Source organism: Oryctolagus cuniculus, chromosome 9 (assembly GCF_051225735.1).
Source record: "Oryctolagus cuniculus isolate XC-2025 breed Fujian yellow rabbit chromosome 9, ASM5122573v1, whole genome shotgun sequence".
NCBI lineage: Eukaryota > Metazoa > Chordata > Mammalia > Lagomorpha > Leporidae > Oryctolagus > Oryctolagus cuniculus.
The window spans coordinates 37,381,205-37,405,158 of record NC_142875.1 but is presented as its reverse complement, the minus strand read 5'-3'; the positions used below and the strand labels follow the sequence as shown (position 1 = coordinate 37,405,158).

Below are 23,954 nucleotides of genomic sequence, written 5' to 3'. Positions count from 1 at the left end.
CTCTTATGTGAGATATTTTAAGGGATATGTCATTGTGGTGTCCAGGTGTTAACATTTATAGATCTTACCCACACATGGAAAATGAAATATTTGGTTCAAATCAACATGTTCATATCATATCCATCAGTAGGTTTCCTTAACTCTTAGCTATTTGGAATCTAGTCCAATTGAGAAATTGTATATTTCCTTATACACTTTCTTTCCCTTTTTACCTAGTGGGGAGGGGTCTAGATAATAAAAATGCATACGATGCAAATCTGCCAATGTGTTTGCCTTTTTCTTTCTTTTTTTTTTATAAGATTTATGTTATTTATTTGAAAGGCAGAGTTACAGAGACAGAGAGAGGCAGATCTTCTATCCACTGGTTCACTCCCCAGATGGTCTCAACAGCCAAGGCTGGGCCAGGTCTAAACAAGAAACTTCACCCAGGTATCCCACATGGGTGCAGGGGCCCAAGCACTTGGGCCATCCTCCGTTGCTCTCCCAGGCACATTAGCAGGGAGCTGGATGGGAAGTGGAGCAGCCAGGACTTGAAATGGAGCCCATATGGGATGCTGGCAATGCAGGCAGTAGGGGTTTACCCCCTACAGCACAATATTGGCTCTACCTTTCTTTTTTCTCTGTATCAACAGCAAAAGGCTTCATTGGGAAAGAAGTTGAAAATTGGTAACAACATACCTTCATAAGTGCCTCTTCACTTATCTTCACTGTTATCAGTTCCTATGAGGAAGAATTATCAATGTGTGAGTCTTAAGTGGTAGCAATCCAACCCATACAGATCTTGCTATGGGCTCTAACCAAGAGCTTCCTCTCTCCCAAAAAGTACCACAAGTAAAACCAGTAAGCCAGGGATACTGCAGCAATGAATTTATTGGAAATGACCTAGACTTGACATTAACCTCATGAAGATGTAACAATGCATGAAGCACAACTGGTGTAGCACTTACAAAATCACAAATGAAAAAGGAAATTAATTTTCAAAACAAATATTGTATCCAAGTTACCTTAATCTCTGAACAACATAATGTAACTACTTATGTTGACTCTAAACATCCAGAATAAAGTTCAATTTAAACTGAACAGAAAGAAGTCCCTTCCCTTAACCTGAAGCTTCCTTGACTACCTACCACCTGTGTATCACACCCCAAAGGCAATTATTATCACCAGACATGAAGAAAATACAATAATCCTTCTAGGGAAAGCCCTTCCTACAATATGGAAAGGTTTAGGAAATCCAAGCAATAAATCAGTCAGAGGTTCCCAACTGAATGGAACACCTCGGATTAGCATTTTCTAGAAACTAACAGTTACATTACCTTTACTGATAAGACGTTCTTATCTTTTAAGACATGGCTTGGATTCAAGGGCACGCTGCTCTGTGATGAGGGAACTTTGCATTCATACTGGGTAACAGTGTAGATGGAGTTTCTCATCTGCTCTATCAAGGTTCTCAGAGTCCTTGACAGCTTTACTCTATTACCTTGTCATAAATTTCAGCTTCTATAGAATGAGCTCCCTTTTAAGAAAATTATCCCCAGGTAACCCCTCTGCAAAAAAAAAAAAGTAGTGCAAAAAGCACAGAGAGAGGATAGACACAGCTTGGGAAGACAAAACTGATGCATCAACTTTCAGAGGCGCTATCACAGAACCACCTCTGAGAAGGAGAAGCACACGTGTGCTTTGAAAATCATGCGGCTATGGCCGGCGCTGCGGCTCTCTAGGCTAATCCTCCGCCTGTGGCACCGGCACCTCAGGTTCTAGTCCTGGTTGGGGCGCCAGATTCTGTCCCGGGTGCTCCTCTTCCAGTCCAGCTCTCTGCTGTGGCCTGGGAAGGCAGTGGAGGATGGCCCAAGTGCTTGGGCCCTGCACCCACATGGGAGACCAGGAGGAGGCACCTGGCTCCTGGCTTTGGATCGGTGCAGCACGCCGGCTGTAGTGGCCATTTGGGGGGTGGACCAATGAAAAGGAATACCTTTCTGTCTCTCTCTCACTGTCTAACTCTGCCCGTCAAAAAAAAAAAAAAAAAAAAAAAATCATGCGGCTGCCAAATACCCACCAAGGATGAATGCCTTTAGAGATGGGCTGAGGACACTGGGAGTCCAAATGCAGAACGGTAGCATACACTGGGCTGTACCATCTTCCTTTCCCCTTCCCACTGATTTCAACAGCTCGGTCCTAAACACTTCCATTCTCACAGATTGTCACATGAAATGGGAATATAATTAAGAGTTTGTGAGAGTCTACAAATTTTGCAACAACAACAAAAGGTATTTCCACACCATGCATCAGCTTTGGAAAATCAACTGCAATTGCTTTTGTTGATCCTGTATTTAAGGAAGAGAAAACCAAATGAAGAGCTCTCACCATTTGGTGGGGAATGGCAAATCCCTGTCACTGGGTGACTGTGGAAACCAGGTAAAGGGAAGTCAGTTCATGGCTGTAGGAGTCATTTAAATAAAAAAAAGTAGAAAGCTAATTCAGACAATTTAAGTACTAAATTATATTTTTGAGGCCTGATATTTTTAGTCTGAGTAACAATGTTGATCTAATTTGCTAGAAAATTAGCAACGATCTCCTTTACCCTACCCTGGGTAGACTCGATCACAACATCCCGCCTTCTTCCTACATAGTTCTAAAGTAAGATCTAACAGGACTTTGAATACACAGAGATGTGACATGTTAGTTGGCACAAAGCAGGCAGGGTGGAAAGGCTCCCCACCTTCCCCCAAAACCCACAGGAACACGACCAGCAAACAGTCATCCTCCTCGACAAGACAATGTCAGCAGATTTTAAGATAGATGCACAGAAAGTCAAATAAATGTTTCCACCTTTCCACCATTAAAGGAAACATGCTGTTCTTTGGAGAAAAAAATACATTCATTTTTTCAAGTATACTTCAATATACAAAGAGGATCGAGCTTTGTTTCACTATAAAGACAAAAAGAGTTCATCATGAGTCTGAGGGGGATTTCATTTTAACTTCCCTTTGGTGTGGATTCCATGAAATTGTGACTTAAAAAAAAAGGAAAGAAATGAAAGAGCTGCTCTAAATATACATCCACTCATTTGATCTGAAAGCGTGAACTCTTCATGTCCACTATATATATATATATATGTATGTATGTATATGTATACAGTCAGCAACAAAGGAAACCCCAGTTTACAAATGTTCGATGGCTTAGGGTTGGCAAGCTCCGAGGAGAGCCAGATGCACCTGCTGCCTCGCGGCCCTGCCCCAGCAGGAGGTGGTTCCCTCAGCGGAGGTGTCCAGGGCGGGCTGGTATCATGCAGGCTCTTCCTCTGTGTGGTAGGTTAAGGAGCACTTTCTGCCGAGTCAGCGCGTCTGCAATTATGGCTTATTTCCTGTCTTGGCTTTGTTGTTGGGGTTGCAGTTGAGGTCTTTCAGCAGCACTTCACAGTTGGGTAGAGCATCTGCTGGCACGAGCCTCCGGATGTGCTCCACTGTCTTTTGATAAGCCATTTTCTCTTGTTCCAGAGTCCGGATTAAAGTCTTCATTTTGGTCTCCCTGGTCAAAAGATTTTCCAGGTTGGATTCCAAGGCCTGGATTTTAGCATGAGCCACCTGTTTGGGAAAATAAATAAATAATTAAATAAATAAGGAAGGAAGGAAGGAAGGAAGGAAGGAAGGAAGGAAGGAAGGAAGGAAAGAAGGAAGGAAAGGGAAGGGAAGGGAAGGGAAGGGAAGGGAAGGGAAGGGAAGGGAAGGGAAGGGAAGGGAAGGGAAGGGAAGGGAAAGGGAAAGGGAAAGGGAAAGGGAAAGGGAAAGGGAAAGGGAAAGGGAAAGGGAAAGGGAAAGGGAAAGGAAAGAAAAGGAAAGAAAGGAAGGAAGAAAGGAAGGAAGAAAGAAAAGAAAGAAAAGAAAGAAAGAAAGAAAGAAAGTTTTTTTTATTAATTTTCCAAAATAAAAATTTGAAGAATTTGGTTCTTCATTATAGCAGCCACTGCTTGCACATATTAAGCTTAATAAAACATGATGTGAAGCAAATACTTTGTAAAACCTCCATGAAAATGGAGAGTTTTGTAGGTTTCTCAAAGATATAAGTATTCATACATGATTCATACATGATGTAAGTATTCATACATGATTCATCTCCTCTCAATGCAAAAACACAGGACAATATCACATCACTTCTCCACAGTGGTGGGGCTCCCCACTTTACCCACACTGGGTCTACACCCCACGGAATGAAGTCTGGCCTGGCTGTAGGAGACAGAGGCACTAAGAGTGGGCTTTTGCTGTCTGACTGGAAAAGCAGATTTCTCTAAACATACATTTGGGATTCCATCAATTTTTATGAGTGTCAGTGATGCCAAAGTAATTTGAGGATGACGGTTTGCACCCACACAGACACACAAAGTATAAAGTACTGCTTGAAGGCTAGTTTTACCATTAATTCTCATAGCACACCTCATTAATGATAGAGGTCCTACATGGGGAGAAAGTGCACAGTGACTCCTGTTGTTGATTTAACAATTTATACTTTTATTTATGGCATCAGTGATCACCCGAGGCTCTTGTCAGGAGCTGCCCAGGCTGTGGAAGCCTTTTCAGTCCACAAACTCTGTCAGTATCTAAATAGGGTCATAAGCGAAGTGGAAGTTCTCTCCTCCCTTCAGAGAAAAGTACCTCCTCCTTCTTTTTTTTTTTTTTTTTTTTTTTTTTGAACAGGCAGAGTGGACAGTGAGAGAGAGAGAGACAGAGAGAGAGAGAGAAAGGTCTTCCTTTGCCGTTGGTTCACTCTCCAATGGCCGCCGCAGCCAGCGCACTGCGGCCAGCGCACCGCGCTGATCTGAAGGCAGGAGCCAGGTGCTTCTCCTGGTCTCCCATGGGGTGCAGGGCCCAAGTACTTGGGCCATCCTCCACTGCACTCCCGGGCCACAACAGAGAGCTGGCCTGGAAGAGGGGCAACTGGGACAGAATCCAGCACCCCGACCGGGACTAGAACCCGGTGTGCTGGCGCCACTAGGCGGAGGATTAGCCTATTGAGCCACAGCACCAGCCCCTCCTTCTTTCCACTGGGATCTCACAGAGATCCTTCATGTTGGTCATTTTTTACCACAGTATCTTGGCTTTCCACTCCTGAAATGCTCTCATGGGCTTTTCAGCCAGATCCAAATGTCTTAAGGGCTGATTCTGAGGTCAAAGTGCTAATAGGGCATTTGTCAGGAAATGCTCAATTAATCATCAGTGAAATAACCAAGTAACAAAGGACAATATATCCATTCTTAATTTTTCTTATCAAAAATAAACCATCATTGTTATTATTCAAATAGAAAAAGGGATAGAATTTTCTATGAGCCATAGCTAATTAAGATAAAGTGAAGGAAGTCAGATGTTCCTATGATTGCGAAGCATCTACTTTAGATACCCCTCATTTCTAATCCATTTCTCGCTCACCTTGAGTTGCAAAAATACTGAATACTTAGAAGCAGAGTCTCAGGGTTTCCTAATGTGGAGGCAGGTGCAGTATTGGGAGAATGGGGGTGGGGGCAGAGTAAGAAGAAACCAAGGAGCCCTGAAACACTTAAGGGCCAGCTCAGAATTCACCTCTCTCTCTAAGGCTCACTTGCTGCTATGGTTTGGATATGGTCTAAGTGTGTTCACAAGGGTTCATGTGCTGGAAGTTTTGTTCTCAGTGTGGTGATGTGAGAGGTGGTGGGACCTTTAAGTGGTGGGGCCAGGTGGGAGGCCTTTGGTCACTGAGGGCATTGCCCTCAGATGGGATTAAGGTAGTTCTCATGTGAACCTGGTTAATTCTTGCAAGGGGGTTGTTATGAAAGAGTAAGACTTGCCCTTTCCCTGACTCTCTGGCTTCCTGCTGTCTCTATGTTATCTCTCTCTCTCACCATCTGCTGAGTAGTGCACTCAAGGAGGACGTTACAAGAGGTGGCACCAGAATAGCTGCACTTTTAGCCTCCAGAACTGTGAGCTAAATAAACCTCTTCTATTTATAAGTTACTTAGCTTAGGTGTTTCCTTATAGTAGCAGAAAGCAGACACCTGCTCACATCCCATCTCCTGACTGCTTTTAAGCCTTGCCCAGCAAGGCATGAGTATACACTGCACATCACACAAGTTGGAGATGTAGAATCATACTTTATAATAAACACTGTATTGCATTTGTTAGTATGTGTTTATAAATAAACATACATTGCTTCTGATTCCCAAGTAATTGTAAGCCCCTTGATGGTAGGGACTAGACTATATAGATAGATAGATAGATAGTTTTGTTTGTTTGTTTTTTGTTTGTTTGTTTTTTTACTTTTGACAGGCAGAGTGGACAGTGAGAGAGAGAGACAGAGAGAAAGGTCTTCCTTTGCCGTTGGTTCACCCTCCAATGGCCGCCGCGGCCGGCGCACCGCGCTGATCTGATGGCAGGAGCCAGGTACTTATCCTGGTCTCCCATGGGGTGCAGGGCCCAAGCACTTGGGCCATCCTCCACTGCACTCCCGGGCCACAGCAAAGAGCTGGCCTGGAAGAGGGGCAACTGGGACAGAATCCGGCACCCTGACCGGGACTAGAACCTGGTATGCCGGCGCTGCTAGGCGGAGGATTAGCCTATTGAGCCACAGCGCCGGCTAGACTATATTTTCATTCAGTTCTTCCAGAAATGTCTCCTTCTCATTCCATTTGTTTCACGCTAGACAATTCTCATCATTTTCAGTTAGATTTTTGCAAATGTCTTCTAGTAGGCCTCCCTACCTTCTGTCCCCACCCTAATCTGTTTCCAGATTGATGACTCAAAATCATGGCTCAAAAACTTTGCAAGATTTCACTGTCAACAGGATTTAAAGCCATGCTCTTCTGCATGACATGAGAAGTCACCTACAATTAATTCCTGCTTGGATCATATTTATCCTACCTTGCTCCAACATAAATCTCAAATTGGTGCCAAGCTAGCTATGCTCCTAGGTACATCTTCCTTACTGATGTCTCCCTCTGCCCATCCCAACTTAAAGACCTCCTCATTGTTTGCTTTTACCTACCCTAGAGAGTCTAGCTCATACCCTACTCCCCAACTTTACCACCAATTTCCCATATTCAATTCTTCTACCCTTGAACATAACCAAATATGTACAACACCCAATAGGTCTTTAACCAGATTTTGCTTTGAATGATCACTTAACTATTTTCTGAGTGTTCACTTTCTCTCCTCAAAACCCACTGGAGCATGTGGACAGGGTCTGACACCCAAGGGCTTCATCAGCAATGCCGCCATCCACACACACACCCCTATCATTGCTGGTCCAGCTCTGTGCAGGCAGGGGGCCCTGCTGCCCTTTGGTCAAATCTCTCCTGCCCGTACCTGCAGTTTTTCTAGGAGGTCCATGTTCTGTCTCTTCAGCTGGCTGTTGGCCCTCTCCAGCTTCTCCAGAGGCTCACTGTCCTCACAGGCATACGATTCCTGCAGCTCGTCCTGCAGCACGTGGTATTCCACCTCATAGGCGTGTAACTGCTTGGAAATGTCCATCTCAAACACCTGCCATGGAAACACCCCGGGTTAGTCCAGCCTCTGGTACCTCTGTGCATGATGCTGCACTTCATATTTACTTCCAAAGACTTACTATCATTGAGGAACTTTATTAAAGCGTATAAAAAGAAAAAGTGTCAATATAAGAACAACTTAAATATACATTAGAACAGATTCTTTCTTCACAACTGAAATATTCTCATAATGAAACCAAGTCACTGGAATAAATTTGTGTCAAGGGTACATTGCAACCAAGGCACTCACAATCTAGTTACCGTCTCCCAAAATGTAGCTATTGAGCTATTACTGTCTATGGTAGAGATAATCTTTGCTGATTAGTAAATAAAATTGCACATGGCTTTGCTAAAAAAAAAAAAAAAAAAGACTAGCAGTCTTTCTAATTTATTTGTCATTGGTGCAGAAAGGTTTTAATTAACATTTTTATCCACTTGTTATTTCATGTAGGTGTCTTGGCAGTCATGTCTATATTCTACTCCACTGAGAATCATCAAAATCGCACACTCAAGCATTGGCAGAGCAGTAAGGTTTACGTAGGGCTACCACCACCCTCCCATGTCACCAGCAAATGGAAAGACAGCTCAATTAGAAACTGGAGGACAGGTACCCTTCTTAGGAAAAACTTGTTAAAAGTGAGGCTGCAGCTGCCCTCTGAGCAATGACACCTATGCTAATGTGAACAAAAAGAAATTACAAAAAATCTAACTCATTCAACTACTAGAGTGACATTCTAATACCAGAATTTTAATAAGGGGAGAGCTGGCATTTGGTACAATTGTTAAGACACTGCTTGTACTGCCTACATCTCATGTTGGGGTGCCTGAGTTTAAGTCCTGGCTCCATTCTCGACTCCCCCTTCATGCTAATGCACACCACAAGAGGCAACAGGTGAACTCTGTTACCCACAATGCAGATCTGCTTTGAATGCTGGGTTCCTGGCTTCAGCCTGGCCTAGCCTTGCCTATTGTGAGCATTTGGGAGAATGAAACAGCAGAAAAAATATCTTCCTCTGTCTCTCTCTTTCTGCCTTTCAAATTACATAAATAAATAGGTAATTTTAAAGAAATTTCCTTAATCTTTCCTTAACTGTGGTATGGACACAATGGGCTATTACACAACACTGAAAATGATGATATGGATCTACCTTTACTGGCCTGGAAAAATGTCCAACACTCTGCAAATATTTTCATTAAAATCAGGTTGACAATAGCATAAGCAATATGATTTCACCTATGTAAAACTGCCTAGATATGGATATATGTACAGAGACATGCAATAGGAAGGTTCAAAGATTATCATCTCTAGATGCTGAGATATGCAGTTACTTTTATGTTCTCCTTTGTATTTTTTTGTATTACATTTTTTCAAATGACAGAAATAAAGCTTGTTGAGCCCTCCTTTTTTTTTTTTTTTTTGGACAGGCAGAGTGGACAGCAAGAGAGAGAGACAGAGAAAAAGGTCTTCCTTTGCCATTGGTTCACACTCTCCAATGGCCGCTGCAGCTGGCGCACCGCACTGATCTGAAGCCAGGAGCCAGGTGCCTCTCCTGGTCTCCCATGCGGGAGCAAGGCCCAAGGACTTGGGCCATCCTCCACTGCCTTCCCGGGCCACAACAGAGAGCTGGCCTGGAAGAGGAGTGACCAGGACAGAATCCGGCGCCCCGACTGGGACTAGAACCCGGTGTGCCGGCACCACTAGGTGGAGGATTAGCCTATTGAGCCGCGGCACTGGCCAAGCCCTCCTTAAATATTACAATTTTCTCATAGTTAATCAACTCTAATTCTTATGAGATTCTAATACCAAATCCAAATCTCTCTGCCTATAAGTTTTACCCAATAATCCCGATAATAACCTGTAACTACTCATGAATTTTAGAGAAGTGCTAGTATGTATTTTCAAATCTGTAAAAGCACGATCTCTCACCACTTCTCAATCAAAACATATTTCTGAAGAATTCATAAATGAACAAGTAAACATTTGAGAAAAAATTGTTTTTTTTAGCTTATGGAGCACTGGAACAATCTGCTTGTGATTTAAATTCTATGTCATAGGAGGAATTTTTTATGTGACTGTAAGAGTTCCTAGGATAGTATGAATTAGAGTGTACAAATACCTTAACTAACTGGTTCTACTAACTCATAAAAATAATATGAAAATATAACGGGATCATACTGTTATTTCCATTTTGTAGGAGAGGAAGTTGAGACTCAACAAGGTTGTAACCTGCCCACAATCACACAGTAGTGTGGTGGCAGTAGTAGGTGGCAGGCACCCAAACAAGACTTCAAACTCCTTTTCTCTTCTCTCAGTTCTGTCTCCCTTTGGCTATTCCAAGAGCCTCCAGGAAAGTGGGAAACTTTACCAATGCTCATAAAGCATGGCCGTTGTATCTACAAATCAGGTCTTAAGTGTGTTCATTTCTTCTGAACATCATCAAATACAGCTACTACTCACCTAGTGCCTGTGATGAGCCAGGGACTGGTTAGATGGTGTGCAGATTATTTTCCATTGCTAACCACATCTATTCTCTGCCCTCATCCACCCTTCTGCACCCTGGGAGGCAGTCCCCTTTGAGCTGCATGCCCCCCACACTCCCTTTCTGCCTGGCTCTGCCGGGTTTGGCCAACAGGAGGCGCCAGCAGATCGGAAGGGTGCAGGAGAGTCATTTGTTCCCTTTCCTTTCCCTGCTAAGCTCCCTAAGAACACAACTGCCAGAGGCCGCTCATCTGTAGTTCTGGCTCTCCTCCCGCCTGGTAAGCCTATTGTATCTCTCACTTCCCCAGCAGCACCAGGGATAGCCAGCAGTTCATAAACATCTGGACGTCCATATTGAGTGTCCACCTCTCTGTAAATGGCTCCTGCAATGGAAACATTCGAGAGAGCTCGGCTTCCTGCAGAGACTCAGCTCACCATTTCCCCATTTTGGAGCTGAGAAAATGAGGTGATGTGTGCACGCAAAATGATTAATAAAAGAAGAGGCAAACTCAGTACTTTCTCACTGCAAAGCCTGTGCTCTGGCCTCCTGACCTCCTTGTACAGTTCACAACAGAATTAACAATATCACAAAAGTAAGTGGACCTCATTGTATCCTCAGGTCTTCCTGACTCCATTAGGGAAGGATTCCTGAAAGCCTCATCATGTGGCACTCAACCACATTTTCTGTGCGCAACCAAGTCGACAACATCAGAGTATACAAATTTCACAACAAGTCTCATTTCTAAGTAAAATGTACCTGATCAAAGTACAAAAAAAATGCCTGTCAAGCATTAATAACATTTTATGCTAAAGCTTTCAATGTACAAGCATTATAGAAGCCACTATATATAAAATTTTACTCTTAGCATTGAGACCATACCTGGGTAATAATTTTTTCCATCTCAGAGGTATTCATATCAGGGAGAGTGTTTTTAAGGAACTCAACAATATTCTCAAAGTTTTCACATTCCATTATAAGTGACTCCTGGCTGCTTAGCAGACTGAGTGCAACTTTAAATATAACTTCAGTCCCCTGAAGAAAAATTATATCTAAAAGAAAAAATAAAATGTTCATGATCAAAATTATGGATTCATGATAAAATGCATGTTCTTTGTGCTAAAGCTTGTTGTTTTTTAATTATTGCAGGATCACAGAATATTTGCAAAAGGAAAATTGATCAAATCCACTCAGCTTTTTAAAAAAACCTTTATGACTGAAACAAAAACAGGTATTTGAATTTCCTCTTACCTATTAAGAACCTCAGATACAATCAGGGAAACAAAGGAAAATTTATATATTTGTTTATCTGTAGATTACTTATGACCTTTCATGGTGAATTTAATGGAGTCCAGGTAAACTTCAAAGACACTTATTCTGCTAATATTTAGCTTTTCTTCCCAACAGGAACACAAAACAAATCAACATAACCAATTTGAACCATTCAAACTCTCACTACCATAATAAATAAAAAAGTCACTAAATCAGTTAATATGCAACTAAATGTATATGAGAGTAGGACACTTTAAAAAAAGACTCTAAAAGATAAGTCAAATAACAAATATACATAAAATCAAATAACAAATATATATAAATATATATATATATATATATATAAACCTAAACCCTGAACTCTGCTTTCTCACAAATGGAAGCATGCAATAGTTTTGAAAAGTATCAAAATCTGTGTATTAAAGTTTCTCTTAGTCAATAATATACAGCAGAGCTGTCTTGAAATAGAGGAAATTGTAAGAGAATTGTTTCTGGGGCTAGCTCTGTAGTATAGTGGGTAAATGTGCCACCTGTAATGCCCAGCACCCCATATGGATGCTGGTTCAAGTTCCAGCTGCTCCACTTCCAATCAAGCTCCCTGAACTCTGACTTTCAAAGAAATAAATACATAAATCTTGAAAAAAAAAAAAGAGATAAAAAGAATTGTTTCCAACATGGTAGTTCTTCTGAATCAGGCATTTTCATCTTCCTAGCTGTATTTATTATTCTTTTATAAAATGTATTTTTATTTATTTGAAAGGCAGAATTAGAGAGGAAGAGAGAGACAGAGACAAAGACAAAGAGAGAGTTCATTCTCCAAATGGTCTCAATGGCCAGGGCTAGACCAGGCCTAAATCAAGAGCCTAGAACTCCATCTGAGTCTCCCAAGTGGGTGGTAGGGGTCCAAGTACTTGGGCTATCTTCTGCCACTTTGCTGGGCTCATTAGCAGGAAGTCGGACAGGAAGTGGAGCAGCCAGGACTCAGATGGGATGCTGGTGGCATAGGAGGTGGCTTAATCTGCTGCACTGCCACATCAGCCACACAGCATCTGTTATTTACTATATTCAAACAAAAGCTGTCGCTCCCCCTCTTCGCGGAGGAACGACACTAAACCCTGCGCTGTTCTTTTGTCTGCTCGGCCCTCCCCGGGTTTGCTGCTGGTTCTTCCCGGGTTGGCTACCGTCCCTCCACCTCCGTGGAGGGGCGGGCCCCCTGCCACTTTCCCCACTTCCACGGGGGAGCGGCACACCGCCGGCCGGCTCTCTCGGGGGCTGCACAGGTGTTCCTCTTAGATGTTCCTGGTGCATGTAGTCTCTCTCCTCCTTTATAGTCCTCTTCCACCAATCCCAACTCTGCTACCCACACGCCGAGTACACTGCTCTCCTCCAATCAGGAGCAGGTCCTACAGTTTATTGGTTGAACTGGAGGCAGCTGTGTAGAAGCTGTTTCCTCCTCTCCCAGCGCCATATTGTGGGAGAGCAGATGCATAGAATAAGTCTTAATTCCAGTAACTTAGTCTAGTCTGAGTTGCTCCCAGTTGCTCCCCACAAAAGCATTGAGTAGCTACTACAGAGTGGACAGCATCGTTTATATTCTCATGGGAAAAACACAGTACTAGGAACATTCATCTCATAAACTCTGATATCAAGTTTCCAAGGGCAAGCCAGAGAAATGCCCCTGAGGCATCATTGGGATATATATACACATACATACATACATATGGGTCTTATAGAAGACCCAGTAAGAGGAACCTACAATGCAGGGAAAATGTCACTGGGGAAAGGCAATTGTGTGTATTCACCAAACAAGGGAAATCTGGTGAACATGTGATTCAGGGCATCTTGATTTTACCTTCACTGCACTTTGTCTACAGACTGTATTCCTGCTAATGCAGTGTCTATTACAGAAAACTTCCTCTTTCCTACATGGAATCTAAATCACAGGCAGATTATTCTGTAAATATTTATAAGCAGTTTTATTTGTTAAAATGCTCTGTAAGATGAAAAGTTTTTATTTATACATTTACTTTGTTTATTAATTCTTCCACAATATCTTTTTGACTGCTAAGCAGTTAGAGATTGTTTCTAGAGTTTTGAAGCCAAATATCATTGCTCCTCTAAAATTAATGATAGAATTGCTTGGCTCTGCAGATTCCTATGAGGATCAATGGGTGGGATTTTGCTCTCAATAGGAAAGCATGGTAAACTGGAGTGTAAACACATAATATACACATCTTCAAAATTGGTTTCTCCAAACAGCATTTTTCCTTACTATTTGTACCACTCCCTGCTATTTTCATCGTATTCCTATTATATTCCAATTTTTCAAACAGTGGTAATGACCTATAATTGGGCCAATACTCACAATTAGACAGAAAGCTCCAGTTTATCAAAAGCACAGCTGACCAGGGCTACCAGAGAGATACACAGAACAGAGAAAATGTGGCAACCCTTTCTGAGGTTACAGAGGCCATAAGCAACATTCTTAGAACAAATTACTTTTTTTTGCTTTTAAAATAACAGACAAACCTAACCTAGAACTTATGAACAGATAAACAGGCCCCCAGATGGAGCTAAAAACCATGTCACATGCTCCTTTTATTCCCAGTGTCCAATACTATGATTGGAACAAGACAAGTGTCCCAAAACCTGCTCTGGATTCTATCGCCCATAGTTAGTATGCTTCCCCTAGTCACTCAGTCTTACAGATTGGCTACATCATAGTAGTGGAATGAGGGAAGAGTTATTCAAGCAACAAAACAGGAATTATAGCTACCCTGTTAACAACAAACACTTAAATTAAGGCATGCCATAAGAAGTAACAGTGACATTAGTACTTCCATTGCCCTAGTCAGATAATATGTTTGTCTATGTTTTGAATCCAGGTTGAAGAAGACAATAGGAAAAAAAACCAACCAACTAAAACCTAGAGGTAGGAAAGATGTATATAAAAATTTGGAAAACTAAACAAATTATGTTTTTTTTTTTTTTGACAGGTAGAGTTAGAAGGTGAGAGAGAGAGAGAGAGACAGAGAGAAAGGTCTTCCTTTTTCCGTTGGTTCACCCCGCAAGTGGCTGCTACGGTTGGCGCATTGCAGCTGGCACACTGTGCTGATCTGAAGCCAGGAGCCAGGTGCTTCCTCCTGGTCTCCCATGCAGGTGCAGGGCCCAAGGACCTGGGCCATCCTCCACTGCACTCCCGGACCACAGCAGAGAGCTGGACTGGAAGAGGAGCAACCGGGACAGAATCCAGTGCCCCAACCGGGACTAGAACCCAGGGTGCCGGCGCCGCAGGCGAAGGATTAGCCAAGTGAGCCACAGCGCAAGCCCAAATTATGTTCTTATTTGAGATTCTCTTTAAAAAGTATACTATGATCTTTAGGCATAAATAAAAATCAATGTTCCATTACAGCTTGTTCAAATACAGAAGACCAATTACTCTCTGCATTTCATTTCTATTTTACTTAATTACTACTGGAATAGCACCAGGGATATTTATTAAATTCCACTAGCAATTTGCTCTTCTATGTAACATATGAAAAAATAATGGGGTACCCTATGGCCAGACGTATATTCCTTGGAATAAACAGCTCAGTTCTATTTGATCATAGGCATCTCTTACCAAAGACTCTGGCTACAAATCCTAAAGGAAACTGAGAGGCAAACAGTGTGAGGAACCAGGGTGCAGCATAGAGACTGGGGCTGATCTCGTTCTCTTCCAGATGATTGTAGAGATCTCTGTGATAGTCATGAAGGAGCCTGGACAGCTGGTACATTTGAATCTGAAGTTAATTTGGAGAAGAAAAATAAGATATTACCCATTTATCTGAGTATGCATAAAATACACTAATGAGTTGTATTACTCTCACATTTAATAACATTTCACAACATTCAGTTAACAAAATCAATATTGATTATTATTTTAAAGCTGACATTAACATTCAAGTTCACTTAACTGAAGTGATAGAGCAAGTCACTGAAAGACCATCTAAGATGACTGAGTTCTTCTATCACATGTATATGGGTGTGTCATGCATACATGGACATGGTCTTTTTTCTCTTGTAGGAAAGCATGGCTTTGAAATCTAATCAGAACTGCCCTGACTTACAACTTCCATAGAAGGTCCCTTCTAATCTCAGATCAATGCTGGAGAGTATCTCCTTACCAAAGAATCTACTATGTCTGGTGCAGAAGCAAAGCCTGTCTCCTTCTACTGGGTCCAGCATTGGTTTACAGCCAAGTTTTGGCTTTGACCCACAGACAAAGTGCACTGCTCTAAGAGAATGGAGGCCAAGAATGCAATGGGGCCAGAAGCCAGAGACGTCACTTCTGGTTTCCAATTTATTCCAGCAGTATATATTTTTTAAAAATTGTATTTATTATTTATTTGAGAGGTAGAGTTACAGACAGTGGGAAGGAGAGAGAGAGAGAAAGGACTTTCATCTGCTGCTTCACTCCCCAAATGGCCACAACAGCTGGAGCTGAGCCAATCTGAAACCAGGAGCCAGGAGCTTCTTCCGGGTCTCCCTTGCAGGTGCAGGGTCCCAAGGACTTGGGCCATCATCTACTTCTTTCCCAGGCCATAGCAGAGAGCTGGATCGGAAGACTAGCAGCTGGGACGAGGACTGGCGCCTATACAGAATGCCAGCGCTGCAGGTGGAGGATCAGTCTACTGTGCCACAGCGCCGGCCCCCTTCAGCAGTATATTTATGATGAAGGGGAATAAAGTAAAGCAGGCAGTCAATTCTGAATGTTTCACGAATTAAAAGAAATCATTCTGTTTGGCTACTGAGTTGATTATTGGCATTACTTTATATTATAAAAACCTCATGCAAATACTTTTAAACTCTTATGTCTGTGACAGCAAAGGTGAAACAGTAATAAATAATAAAGTGATTTGAGAACTGTGCTTTAATTTAAAATGAATACGCTTAACAGTTAACAGATGACTGCTGGTGACCTGATCAGTGTTATCAGCTTAATGCTGTGCTATCAAATGAATAGCATTTTTTTTAAACCTAGTGTAACCACTTTCATTAGAAGTCTAGGTAAAATATCACCCTTAAATAGTTAGTTCTATGAAAGTACATTAAAATAATTCATTATATCATGAGTTCAACAGTTGCTTCCAAAGCCCAGAATTGAAATCAAGCAAATCCTTTGGGAAAAAAAATCATAAAGTATATAAAATTACAAATACAGCCAACTCTTTGATCCTCATCTGCAATCCATATCTTTGGAACCTAAGCTTCCATACAAACTGTAAAAGAAAAGAATTAAAAAGCCACAGAAGTCATAGCTATAAAAAGAAGTTTAACTGGAGTCATACATATAGGTTTTTTTATGGGATTATTATCTCAATAAGTCACGTGAAAAAAAAATCATGCATTTCTCTTGGGCCTTCCACACTTCGGAAATAACATAACAGGCATCACTGAAGAATTTGTATTTTGGTAAGCATAAAAGTTAAAGAAGTCAAATGAGCAGAATAAAAAAATGTGTCATCAAAAGCATTCTGTTCCTTCTATATTAACATTGTAATGGTGACAAAGAATCAATATAGTGATGTTTTATAAAAGGACCTTACATTTCTTCCCCTACAGACACACACACATTCTAAACTAGGGGTTGGCAATGTGTATTTGGGCAAATAAAAATGCAATTCAGAATTCCTTCACAGAAAGTTCTAATAACAAAATCCTACTTGTTAGGAACAATTATTTCCTCATGTGCCTTCCAGGTAACATGGCAAACACTCAGACGGAAGAGGCAGAACCGGAGGTTGACAAATGCAAACAGAGAAGAGAAGGGTGAGAGAGAGAAGACAGAAAAGTGGAAACAGAGACTTTGGAGAAAAACAGAGAATGCTTTCAGAATACAGAAAACAATGGACACTATGAGATAGATGTTTAAAGGTCAAAGAAACCTGAACCCCCTCATTTCACAGATCAGATAACCAAAGTCAAGAGCCAGGAGTGGCCAAGTTCACCAACAATGAAGCAAGAAGTCAGAAATCCTGGGGCTGGCGCTGTGGAATAGAGGGTAAAGCCGCCACCTGCAGTGCCAGCATCCCATATGGCTGTGGGTTCAAGTCCCAGCTGCTCCACTTCCAATCAAACTCTCTGCTATGGCCTGGGAAAGCAGTAGAAGATGACCCAAGCCCTTGGGCCCCTGCACCCATGTTAGAGACCTGGAGCAAGCTCTTGGCTCCTGGCTGCGGATCGGTGCAGCTCCGGCCGTTACGGCCAATTGGGGAGTGAACCAGCAGATGGAATACCTCTCCCTCTCTCCCTCCCTCTCTCTCTCTTTCTCTCTCTCTCTCTCTGACTCTCCTTCTCTCTGTGTGTAAGTCTGACCTTCAAATAAATAAAATAAACCTTATAAGAAAAAAGAAATCAGAAATCCTACCAAGTAGTCCAAGCAGGCTGCAATAGGCATTTGTGGATATTTTTAAAAGTCTTACTGATCAAATAAGAAACACTAACTTCCTGCTCTGGAAAGTGAACAAGTGTTATATCTCATTGTATAGTACACAAAAGTCTACTCTGAAGGATAAGGCTCCCAATAATGTGGCCTACAAGAATATTGCCATCAGGGATTTTTAAATACCTGCACTTTCAAAATTACAAACAGAAAATATTCCTAGGTAATTGCAGACCACATTAAGGTAACACATCCAGTTTACATGAATTTTTATAAAGTCAGATTGATGAGGAACTTTTAAATGAAAACAATTCATTGCATTTTTTAAAGTGATAGCTGTATCTTTCTCTCTATGGGCTAAAATCAAACATACAACTCAGATACTTTCACTTCTTTGAAATTCTAATGGTAGTTACTGAACTGTTCATTCTGAAAATATCAGAGCTATTTGATTCCTTACAAAGGGACCAGTGCTTTCTCACCAAAGGACAGACAGCAAGAGAGAATACCCATAACCAGCTCTATGCCACATGCCAGCTTAAAGAAGATACACTCATTCTATCACCAGAAGATTATGGGTTACTTCTCTAGAGGGGGTAATGTTTGCTAGCAAGGTAGACAGTAGACTGTGTGTGTAAGATGGGATGAAGAAAATGGGAATTTTGGTGTAGTTGAATGAGAAAAAAATGTAGAAGCCAGCCTTGAGAGCAGACCAGCATGTGCACATCAGAAGTTTTGTTCTTGTTCAATAACCTTGTTTGTTGAGTTCCAGCCCTCTCCCTGGGACAGCTCAGAGAAACCTTCCCTGCCTAGCACTGATGAAGTTCTGGGAGGAATTTCAGGAATTCCACGCCCAGGAAGTCCCTCTACCCAGCAATATTCCCGCAAGGGGCCCATACCCACATCCACACAAACTCCAGTCTGAATGTAAATTGATTGCTCAGCTGTTTCCTAAGATGCCCGCCAGGTAGAGCAGGTGTGTTTCTCTTCATTAAACTTTCCGATTTTCTTACCACTAAAAACATACAAAGGTACCAGTGCTTTCTATACACTATAAAAGATGTAAGTGCACTGTTTAGAAATCATGTAAAAAAAAATAAAATATTCCATAGTCATTATTTGACTTGTTAAACAGATCTCCGAGCAGTTATCAAGTAGACATCAAATCACTATAAAGACACATCCTGGTGAACAACTCCATAAAATCTCCTAAGTAGACAAATGTTCAGCCATACTAAAACAGTCAACTAAAACCACGTGCCCACATTCCGAGACAAAGGGTCCAAATTCCCTTCTCTCTCAACTGTCATTTAGAGGAGTTCTAGAACAGCCTTGGTGCTGCTCAGGTAGAACCTCTGCCTTACCTGCAGCGACATCATGTCGGGTCTGTACTGCTTGCGGAAGCCAAGGTCGTACATGAGGAACTTGAGCATTTCAAAGGCTTGCTCCTCACTCATGTGCAGAAGCAGGACTCCAGCCACGAAGCTGATCCCCTGGCAGTAGCCCACTTCCTTGTCCAGCAAAGAATAGGCTTTCAGGAGGTTGAAGAGTGACAGCTGCCCTGCCCCGAGCTGTACTGAAAAGTAAGGGTGAGTAGGAAACGTCCTACCTACAGAGGAGAAGAAGAACACCTTTGAGATGATTTTTAGATGCTTTGGAGGCCAGAGTGAGATCAGTGACCTGCAGCAATGAATGAACACATTCTTTCCCAAACCAGCAAGGGCTACTGACTGTCCCTCCTGCAGGTCCCTAGCCCTAGCTGCCAGAACCCATTTCCACACACTCCAAGGTGAAGGGTCTTCAAAAAGTACATGAAACGTGTTACCAAGAAAAAACTATTCATGAGTTTCAAAATGCTTTTGCCCCTAAATACATTTATCTTTTTATTCCATCTCACCATGGTTTTTTTAAATTTTATATTAGGTATACAAACTTTATGCATTTTATACATCAAATTTAGGAACCTGGTGATTCTTGCCACCCTACTCTCCCTCCCGCCTACATCCTCCACCCTTCTTCCTTTCTCTCCTATTCCCACTCTTGATTTTTACAAAAATCTATTTTCAGTTTCCTTTATACTCATAAGATTAACTCTACAATATGTAAAGAGTACAACAAATTGTATGAGGGGAAAAAAACCACTATTCCTCAATAGCAGAGACAAGGGCTATAAACAATCAATGAATCTCAAAATGTCAATTTCCCCACAATTTTTTGAAGTGCCCTCATATGCTATGGGACTAAACATTTCATGCTGGCCAGCACTTCTTCCTAGCCAAAACTAAAACAAACAAACCAAATACAAGAACTCCCAAACTAGTGGCATGTCCATGAGAGACAGCAGGAGACTATGACTCAAGGCAAATTCTAAATTCATGTAAAGTGCAGTTTCTAGCTAAAACCAGAATTCCATAATTATTTAAAAAGAAATCTCAGTAGCCCATAAACAGATTCATTCCTGCTGTTATTATGACACTGGAAGAACCTTTTTAAAAACTCATGTAGCTAGCTACTTTAAAGGCAGAGCAGGGATCAGCCCTGTGGCACAGCAGGTTAAGCCACTACCTGCAGTGCTGGCATCCCATATGGGTACCAGTTCAAGTCCTGGCTGCTCCGCTTCCTAAGTTGCTCCTTGTTAATGCACCTGGGAAAGCAGTGGGGGATGGTGCCAGTCCCTGGGTACCTGCATGCACATGAGAGACACAGAAGAAGCTCCTGGTTCCATCCCGGCTGTTGGGGCCATATGGGAAGTGAACTAGTGAATGGAAGACCTCTCTCTCTCTCTCCTTCTATCTCTCTTTGTAACTCTGCCTTTCAAATAAATAAATAAATAAAATCTTAAAAAATAAAACCGGCAGAGCAACAGAGACAAAGAAACACAGAGAGATTCTATCTGCAGCAGCCAAGGCGGGGCTAGGCCAAACCCAGAAGCTTGGTATCCCATCCGGATGTCCCACATGGGTGGCAAGGACCCAAGTGCTTGAGTCCTTACCAGCTGCTTTCCAGGATGCCCCTTAGCAAGAAGCTAGAATCAGAAGTGCCTCCCATGTGGGAGACCCAGACTGAGTTTCTGGCTCCTGGATCACTAAAAAGCTGGTATTAAAGACTGAAAACCAAAATAAAAACCATTGTAACCCCCAAAGCTGTAAGTGCTGGTTTGGGACTTTCCTTGTGTCAGAAAAATGAAGGGGGATGTTAGCTTCTTTGTGAAGTGATTACTCAAGGCAGTTGGAACTTACAAGAATGCCAGATTTTAAAATGCTTTCCACCACATACACTTAAAAGTGACTTTTTCCCCAGGAACTGATACAATTAAGTCTGCAGAGTAAGGGGAAGATAGCAGAAAACCAGCACATGCTGAAGAAACACAGATGGCCACAAGTAGAGTCAAATAAGCAATTTTTAAATTTATCATTTTGCTTTCTCACTTCAAAGTTTTTGCTAAAGAAAACTATAAATGGTTCTAACTCCATTTCATCTGCCCAGCCTCTGCTATATGTGAGCTCTCACCCTACTTATCAGGACATTTTGACTAACCCTGTTTGTACCACCTCAGTCCTAACTCTCATCACTGATTTATGGTCCCAGAACCCAACCTCTGCAGGAGGCCCTAGGGACCACCTTGTTCAATTTCTCCATTGAACTGCATTTTTCAGATGAATATTTCAACCTATTTTTATTTTAAAATCATAATATATTTTAATATTAATTCAAATAACTAGAAATACAGCTTTTTAAATCATACCATTTTCACCTTCCACAGTTAGTTGATATTCATCATTTCAAAGCTGTCACTAGAGCTGGGCATTTGGCCTAGCACTTAAGGTACCTGTGTCCCATACTGCAGTGCCTGGGTTCCACACACAGATCCCACTCTTGACCCCAGCTTCCAGACCCTGGCTTGTAGACCCTGGGAGGCAGCAGTGTTGGTCTGAGTACTCGGGTTCCTTCCACTTACGTGGAAGACCTGGTTGGCTCCCAGTTTCAACTTGGTCCAGTCTTGGCCTTTGCAGGCATTAGGGGGAATGAACCAGTGGATGGGAGCTCTGTCTGTCTGTATCTCTCTGTGTCACTATCTCTGTCTCTCTCTCAAATAAAAAAAATTAGTCAAAATTTTAAAAAATTACAAAAAGAAATAAATTCAGAAAAGTTTTAAAAAGTTAAAATAAATAAAATCAAAGTGTCACTCTTACATTCGGAAGCTGATTTTTCAGGTAGATATTCAGGATTTCTACAACATAACCACTTAGCGCATTGTGTTGAAAATGACACTAAAGGCCTGATTCCAGTACTATGCCCAGGAATGCTTAGTACACCTTTGCTAAACTGCTGGGTCTCTTTTTAAACCAATTTTTAAACTGCTTAAGATGTGACTGTCTATCCCAAACAAAAGTCAGTTTTTCAAAATATAGTAACTGAGAGCAACCCAGAATATGACCTTTCTAAAGATTTCAATATATGGTGACTTCCTTTCGCGAGGCAAAGTTTGGGGGCAAAAGAAAGCATCATTTTACACGCAGGTATTCATGGTATCCTATCAGACACAAAGCCAGCTTTGCCCTCAGCAAAGAACAAGGATGGCAGGCCCACAGCTCTACATACGCCAGCAGCTCCTCTTTATCAATCCCCAAAAACGCAACCAGAAGACCTAGAGCTTCCCTTGCTCAATGACAATTAGTAGGACAAACATACCTAAATCCACAAGAATTGCGTGCTGTTGAGCAGTGAGCTGCTTTAAGAGTTCCTTATAGGATGTGTCTGGAGGCTGCTGTTTGTTGGGCAATCTATGTCTGAGACGGTATTGCAAAGCTAGGAATTGCCAAATCTCTCCTCGGCGACTCTTGGGAACACCTATAACCAAAGAGACAAAGAAGCATGGCCTTGAACTCTGAAATGAAGTTGTTCAATTGCAGCTGATGACAGAATTCTTGAACACAGGCAGCAGGACTGCACAGCACATCACCCTGGGATCACAACGTATTGACCAAACCACATTTCCACAAGTTTGATCCTAAAGATCCTAACATCTTGTGAAAGAAAACCATAAATATCAATAAAAATAATGGCGCTATTAAGAATAACATCAGCTGGCCGGTGCCGCAGCTCAATAGGCTAATCCTTTGCCTGCGGCACCGGCACCCTGGGTTCTAGTCCCGGTTGGGGCACCGGATTCTGACCCGGTTGCTCCTCTTCCAGTCCAGCTTTCTGCTGTGGCCCAGGAAGGCAGTGGAGGATGGCCCAGGTCCTTGGGCCCTGCACCTGCATGGGAGACCAGGAGAAAGCACTTGGCTCCTGGCTTTGGATCAGTGCAACGCGCCAGCCACAACACAGCCACTTATGGTGTGAACCAATGGAAAAAGGAAGACCTTTCTCTCTCTCTCTCTCACTGTCTAACTCTGCCTGTCAAAAAAAAAAAAAAAAAAAAAAAAAAAAAAAAAAAAAAAAAAAAAGAATAACATCAGCTAACACTGGATGAGCATCAAATAAAACACTCATGGAGGGCACCTAGCTATGGGGGGAGCTTTCTACATGTGCTCAAAGAACAACTGTATGAGGTAGGTAATTACTGTTATGCCCGCTATACAGATGGCAAAGCTAAGGGAGAAAGGCCTTGAACAATCTGCCCAAGTTCATACAGAGATACTGGATCTGGAATTGGCTCCAGCTGGTTAAGGAAAGGTTACTGCCAGTAATCTCTTTGAACGGCAATGCCAGTTTGCACAAGCTGAAAGCATTATTGTCTAAAAGGTGAGACCTGCTAAAACGATGCATGGGGCCCTCCACATTATAGCTCCAAACTACCTTTAGCCCCATGACCTCCCATTCCCCGTCATACACTTGGAGTTTGTGCTTAGTTTCGCTCCTCCAGTTTCTTGTTCCTACTGTTGCCTCTATAGAATTACAAGCTCTCACACTTGATTGTATAGTGCATTTCTCTTCATCGTGGATAGATGAACGTGAACATCATCTTTGACTTTTCCTGTTGTAGTTGTCCCTAACGTCATAAGGAGTAATCACTCCCATTTCACATGCGGTTTGATTCTTACTGTACCACTGCACCTCATATTACAGCTGGCTCTACCGGTTTGTCTGTTTTCCTCCACACAGACAGTGAGCTATTGTAGCACAGTAAGCACACTTTCATGTCTGTCAGACAAAACCCAAGAGTACAGCCTGCTAATTAGCCATCCGTTGAATAAATGAGTGACAGCATGTAAAAATGTCATTTTTAGAGAAGGTAACTTTTATTAGTGCATTAAATGAAACACTGATG

At 42.0% G+C, this 23,954-nt stretch overlaps 1 protein-coding gene across 14 annotated transcripts in view; it reads right to left on the bottom strand.

The window, feature by feature from the left end:
- Positions 1–852: 852 nt before the first annotated feature.
- TBC1D4 (TBC1 domain family member 4) overlaps positions 853–23,954 on the bottom strand; it is a 213,178-nt gene continuing 190,076 nt past the window's right edge. For all 14 annotated transcript variants that reach the window (XM_089303582.1, XM_051850604.3, XM_051850605.3 and 11 more), the window contains 6 exons: positions 22,373–22,531; positions 19,045–19,289; positions 14,879–15,038; positions 10,867–11,036; positions 7,329–7,502; positions 853–3,584 (listed from right to left, as the gene is read on the bottom strand). In XM_089303582.1, coding sequence (XP_089159708.1) covers positions 3,351–3,584; positions 7,329–7,502; positions 10,867–11,036; positions 14,879–15,038; positions 19,045–19,289; positions 22,373–22,531 — 1,142 coding nt within the window. In that variant the 3' untranslated portion in view covers positions 853–3,350. The remainder of the gene's footprint in view (positions 3,585–7,328; positions 7,503–10,866; positions 11,037–14,878; positions 15,039–19,044; positions 19,290–22,372; positions 22,532–23,954) is intronic.